This window comes from Arachis hypogaea, chromosome 8, assembly GCF_003086295.3.
Source record: "Arachis hypogaea cultivar Tifrunner chromosome 8, arahy.Tifrunner.gnm2.J5K5, whole genome shotgun sequence".
Taxonomy (NCBI): domain Eukaryota; kingdom Viridiplantae; phylum Streptophyta; class Magnoliopsida; order Fabales; family Fabaceae; genus Arachis; species Arachis hypogaea.
The window spans coordinates 1,595,537-1,601,817 of NC_092043.1; the positions used below are offsets into that span (position 1 = coordinate 1,595,537).

A 6,281-nucleotide genomic window follows, 5' to 3' on the forward strand; every position below is an offset into this window, starting at 1 on the left:
GTAATAAAGACTAAATCTGTCTGTATTAATCCATTTTCTAGTTGTGAGTGGTGCCAGCACAGACAGCGAAGTGGCAGTGGTGACCAACCAGCAGGGCTGCATTATTAGAATTTTTTAAAATAAATTGAAAAATTGATAGGAAGAAGAAGGAGGACAACATACTTAGAGGGAGGAAGGAGGTAGCTCCGGTGACACAGGGAGCAGCGGCGACACCGGTGCAGTAGTGGTAGCGACAACAGTGGCGGGAGAGATGAAAACGGCGGTGATAGAGCGACCAACGCGACACAAGGAGTTGACGCAGTCTTTGAACATTGTTGGTGGTGGCCGACCCTGGTGGAGGGCTTCTAGAGGTGGTTTGTGGGGAGAAAGAGGGGGTTCACAGTTTGAATTTAGGACAATATTACCATTGGATTTACCAGTGAATAAATCCGATGCTAATGCTTTGTGAATGACCAAAACGCAACGTTGCACTAATTCGAATTACCACCCCAGGTAAATCCAATGGTAATGATCGCGCCATTTTTTCTTTTTTCCCTCCAATTATTATCTGCAAATTTACTGTCGAAAAATCGAATCCGACAGTAATCTTTTTATCCGACAAATTTATTATCATATCCCTGGTAAACTTGCTGCTAACATCCAAAGCTAAATCCGACGATATTCAGCATTTTTCTTGCATTAATTTGGATCCTGCAAAGAAAAACCTTGGCATGAGTATCACTCGTGATAGGAAAAATGGAAAACTGTGATTGTCATCGTAGCAGGAGTATATTGAGAAAGTTTTGGAGAAGTTTAACATGAGTAATTCCAAACTAGTTAATACTCTATTTTCTAGTCATTTCATGCTGTGTTCACATTGTCTTACAAGTGAGAAAGCAAAAAAAATGAAGAAGATTCTATATACATCTATAGTTGGCAGTTTGATGTATGATATGATTTGCACCAGGCCAGATATTGCTCATGTTGTTGGAGTTGTTAGTCGGTTTCTCTCTAATCCTGACAAGCAGTAAAGTGGATTCTCAGATACCTCAATGGTACTTTCAGAGTTTGTTTATGGTTTGGAAGTGGCCAACATGTGTTGGATGGTTAGATAAATGCAGATATGGTTGAGGATCTTGATTTAAGAAAGTCTACTTCTGGTTATATGATAACTTTTGCAGGGAGATTGTGTCGTGATAATTTTGACTTCAGAAATGTGTTGCTTTATCTACTACAGAGGCAGAATACATTGTGGTTGTCGAAGATTCTAAGGAACTCTTATGGACGAAGTTGTGGACGAAAAAATTTCTACAAGAATTAGCTACACATCAAAAAAGAAAAGTTTGTGTTATTTTGTGATAGTCAAAGTGCTATCCATCTCAGCAAGAATCCGACATTTCATTCCAGATCGAAGCACATAGAGGTGATGTATCATTAGATACGTCAAGAGCTTGAGATAAAGTCTTGAAAAGATCTATACTTATGATAATGGTTTAGATATGGTGACTAAGAATTTACCTGCAGCGAAATTTGATTATTATAAAGAGATAGCAGACTTGATGGAGCAACCTATCTCCACTTGAGTCTGTAAGAAAAAAATTTGTTGGTGGGTTCCAACTCAAGTAAGATCCCTACTTTAAAGCAAAAAGAAAAAATAAAATAAAAGAAAAGAGAAAAATCACGAGAGAGAGAATTAACTCGTACAAAAGAAAAAAGAAAAAAAAAACAGAGTGAGAGAGAGCTTCAGCGTCATCGAAGAGAAGAAAAAATTGGGAAAAAAAGGCAGTGCCATTTTAATCATATTAAATTAGTAAATTTGCTCAATTTCTTATAAAATTATAGTATGTTGTTCTTGGTGTAGAGACGAACATTATAATATAACTTGCTAGCTGTACTGCCTTCTCTTTTGTCTGATTTGAGATACCCACTTTGTAAAAAGTTTATGTTGATTCTATCAGTTTTGATAATGTATTTTGTTGATTGTTGAGATGTCCTAGTATTACTAGGAATACTTATTGTGTAACCACTATTTTGATAATGAAAAAGTTTACCGGACTAAATTCCGTGAGATTTTTGTCCCTCCTTTTGGAGAATTTTTTTACGATAAAAATTTTGGTTTTTAATTGTTTAATTTTTGCCATTATATTTATTAATTGGAGTGTTTTTAAAGTTGATATTTAAATGTATAGATTGTGAAAAAATTATTTTAATACTTTCACTATTAGACAGATCTTTATCTGAATCTTAATTTTTTTTTCCAACATACTTAGCAGTATATAATGCAAATATGATAAAAATAGAAAAATAATATCTAAAGTTATCTTATATAATATAATATATATAATTTTATTAACATAACATTTGTATTTATATATTTATTGCATCTAAAATGACGTAATTATTCTAATAATAATTAATAAATATTAAATAAAATAACTTTTAATTATTTAGACTATTTTTTATTATTTTCTAAATATTATTGGTGCAAATATACCGTACATTAATAACTACCAATAACTACAACTTGATGCACAGCTAGGAAATGGGGTGTAGATATTGTATAATGGCGGAAAACGATATATATGAAGAAAATCACAATAAAATGATAAAGGAAACTGAATACGTAGCGCGGAGAGTATACAACATGCAAAAGCAACCAGAAATGACTTGGTATACCTAGATGTTGAATTTGTTTTATATTTCTTTGAAATCTTGACGCTTGTTCGTAATTTTTTATACTTCCACTTGTGCACCATTCCCCTTATAAAACCCTAGCCATATGTACAGCTGAAAATTAAAAATAAGCCATGGCAGCACAACAAGGTTCTAGATGTGAGATTGAGCTTGTGATAGAGAGAACTAGCACAACCCAACAAAACCCAAGAACCAATATGAGAACAATCGCAGAGAGCTCATTATTAATGTCCCTGAATTCCTTGCTAACAAAATTTCATGCAGGTTATTTCAGGATAAGCCTCTCACTTGGCGGCCAAGCCTTGCTATGGAAGACACTCAGCTCCGTGCCAACCACCGATGACAAGAGCAACGCGCTGCGGCGCGTCTTTCACGCGCTGCACCCCACAGTTTTCCCCATACTCTGGTCTCTGGCTCTCTTTATTCTCATATTACTCTCTCTTCTTTACATCTTAAGGTGCTTGTTTTTCTTTAAGATGGTAAAGGCCGAATTCTTGCACCATGTAGGGGTTAATTATCTATTCACACCATGGATCTCCTGGCTCTTGCTTCTTGAATCGTCACCCTTCATGGCACCCAAAACCGTCCCTTACCTGGTGCTGTGGTGGTTGTTCGCGGTCCCTGTAGTGATGCTTGACGTGAAGATCTATGGACAGTGGTTCACGAAAGGGAAGAGGTTCTTGTCAACGGTGGCGAATCCGACGAGCCAGATGTCGGTGATAGGGAACCTAGTGGGGGCACAGGCAGCGGCGCACATGGGTTGGAAGGAGAGCGCGGTGTGCTTGTTCTCGTTGGGGATGGTGCATTACTTGGTGTTGTTTGTGACGCTCTATCAGAGGCTCTCCGGCGGGGATCGCCTGCCTGTGTTGTTGAGGCCTGTTTTCTTCTTGTTTTTTGCGGCTCCGGGGGTTGCTAGCTTGGCTTGGGAATCCATTGTTGGATCCTTTGATATTGCTTCCAAGATGCTCTTCTTTCTATCCCTCTTTCTCTTCACCTCACTGGTAATAATATCATAATACTGCATTTTATTAATTAATTTATGAAAATTGAAAACTTATCAGCAATTGTGTCAAACTAATAGTTAAGAATAAGTTAATTAAACATTTTAAATTATCTTACTATATTTAATTATTAACTTAAAAAATAACTAAATTTGAGTAATATTCTATGTACCTTCTAGCCTTCATTATTTTATTATTAAGAGATGTCATAATTTGTTTGTGCATGGTGTGTTAATAAGTAAAAATGAAGATTTTTTTTAAGTAAATTAAATATGTAAATTTGTAAGTAAAATTTTTTTATAAACCTTTTGTGGGATTTCATTAAAAAAAAGTCGATAATCAACTAGTGATGTTTGAAATTAAAATATATAATTTTTAAATTTTTTATGTTTGGTTTTTATTTTTACTCATTATTAATCAACCCTTATTGTTATCCTAACAATACCAATAAATTTTACTCTTTTTTTTTTCAAATCTCTACTTTAACAACTATTGCGCCAGGCACACATGATAAGTTGTTTTCTAAGGTAAAATGCCTTTTCTGGAGAAGTCATCATCAACTTTCCTGTACGTCAATAAGTTTGAGTATGATTTTATATTAGGTTGGTATATAGTTTAAACTATAGATGAAAAAAAAAAAAGAAAAGAAAAAAAAAAGAAATTAAAGAATTGAAAACTCTAGGTGCTTCCATGTAAACAGACATAGTATTAGTCTCTCTCAAGAAGCAGCAGCGACGGCTTATTACTTTATATTTAAGCCTTTTGACATCAAATCAATTTAAAAAAAAAAGTTGCAACTTAAAAGAGACGATATTTTCGATTTGTTTGTCTATTTTATTATCATTTTGTTGTAGCTAGACTCTTTTATTCATGCATCTACCAAAAAAAAAAAAAAAGAATTATACAATTATCTTCATCCATAAATAATGCATATACAGAGCAGTAGTCAGCGGTTGAAACTTGAATATATTGTCAATACGTATAAATATATACTCCATAAGATTGGGGACTTTGGGTATCCAGTCTCCGAGAGCAACCTTCAAGTAAGGACAAAGCCTACAGCTGGAAAGGAGATTTATTTAATTTATCGAATGGTGTCTCTTGATAAAATAAATAATATAATAAACGAAACATTTGATTTGCTTGTAAGGATAAGCCTTTCTTAAACAAAATTGGTCATACTCTGCTTCTATATATTCAATCCAATTTTAATTCCAACAGCTGATTGGATTCCGTAAAAACACATTCACTGGTAGTTCGCCGCATAATTTGGCAGCTACTTGCTTCTGCTTTAGTTATTAGTACCTGTATTTATACGTTATGTAATTAATATACCGTGAATAATGAGCAGATTTGCAGGCCAACACTGTTCAGGAGATCGATGAGGAGGTTCAATGTTGCATGGTGGGCTTACTCGTTTCCGGTTACAATGCTTGCTCTGGCTTCCACGGACTATGCTCAAGAAGTCAAAGGAACCATTTCTCACATTCTCATGCTCTGTCTCTTAGCTCTTTCCTTTCTCATCTGTCTTTCTCTAACTCTCTTCACTTTCCTCAACTCTAAGATGCTTCTTCCTGATAATGATCCCATTGCAAACTTGGTCATTCAATTTCCAGTAGCAGACTAGTGCAAGCTAATTAGTAATTTAGCCCTTCATTTCATTATTGAACTTGCTTGTATCTATTATAAATAAACAACGATTAAAATAATTAACTAGGTACGGTGTGCATGCATGTTTTATCTATATTATTATTATTCGTCTACAATCAAAGCTCCAAATCCAATAGTACTATCATATAAATATCAATGTCATTTGATTTCTATAATTTCAACCAATGTCATTTAATTACTTGATGTTGATTATTTAAAACAAAGGCTAAAGTATGTTTTTGTCCATAATATTTTTTAAATTTTTTAAATTATTCTTAACATTTAATTTGATTCAATTTTATTCTTAATGTTTGAAATAGTTTCAATATTATTTTTACTATCAATTCTTTAACAAAAAACTATTAGTCATATTTTTTTTTTAGGTTGTGATGATGTCATTCTAGGTAATGAATGTAGGTTTGTCGAGAATAGATTAATTAAAGAAGGGTTATTTGAGAAACCTGATGAAATCACCAAAGGTCATCTTCAACTTTTGCACATTAAAGCTAAGGTCGAAGAACTTATAATCAATCGCATCCTGGTTGATGGAAGAGCAACGATTAATTTATTGCCTAAAAGTATGCTACCCTGGTTCCAAAAGACAGTTAAAGATATGATAAAAACAAACTTAGCTATCATTGGATTCAATGGTAAGTCGACAACAGCCCTGGGAATGATCCCACTCAGGGTCAAGGTAGGAAGTGTCAAACGACCAACACTGTTTATAGTAGTGCCTACCAAAGCAACTTTTAACATGCTGTTGGGAAGAGATTAGATCCATGGAGTAGGGGCAATACCTTTGACCCTGCATCAGAAATTAGTGCTTTAGGATGAGGATGGAAGGATTGAAGAGATCGAAGCTGATGATAGTCCTCGCTATGTCGAACAGATGAACGTTAGCTTCAAAGAATAGCATACTAGTGTTCGACCACTAGATATTGATATGAGTACCTTTGA

The 6,281-nt window shown here is 34.4% G+C and overlaps 1 protein-coding gene across 3 annotated transcripts; it reads left to right on the top strand.

Annotated features, from left to right (window-relative positions):
• The first annotated feature begins 2,586 nt into the window (after positions 1-2,586).
• LOC112705607 (S-type anion channel SLAH4) lies at positions 2,587-5,387 on the top strand. 3 transcript variants are annotated; one of them, XM_025756478.3, is made up of 3 exons: positions 2,776-3,079; positions 3,181-3,674; positions 5,026-5,387. In XM_025756478.3, the coding sequence occupies exons 1-3, from the start codon at positions 3,013-3,015 to the stop codon at positions 5,299-5,301; spliced, it is 837 nt and encodes a 278-aa protein (XP_025612263.1). In that variant the 5' UTR covers positions 2,776-3,012; the 3' UTR covers positions 5,302-5,387. The 3 variants fall into 3 exon arrangements, with proteins under 3 accessions (XP_072056472.1, XP_025612262.1, XP_025612263.1); XM_072200371.1 differs by having other exon boundaries at positions 2,587-3,674; positions 5,034-5,387; XM_025756477.3 differs by having other exon boundaries at positions 2,737-3,674.
• The last annotated feature ends 894 nt before the right edge of the window (positions 5,388-6,281 follow it).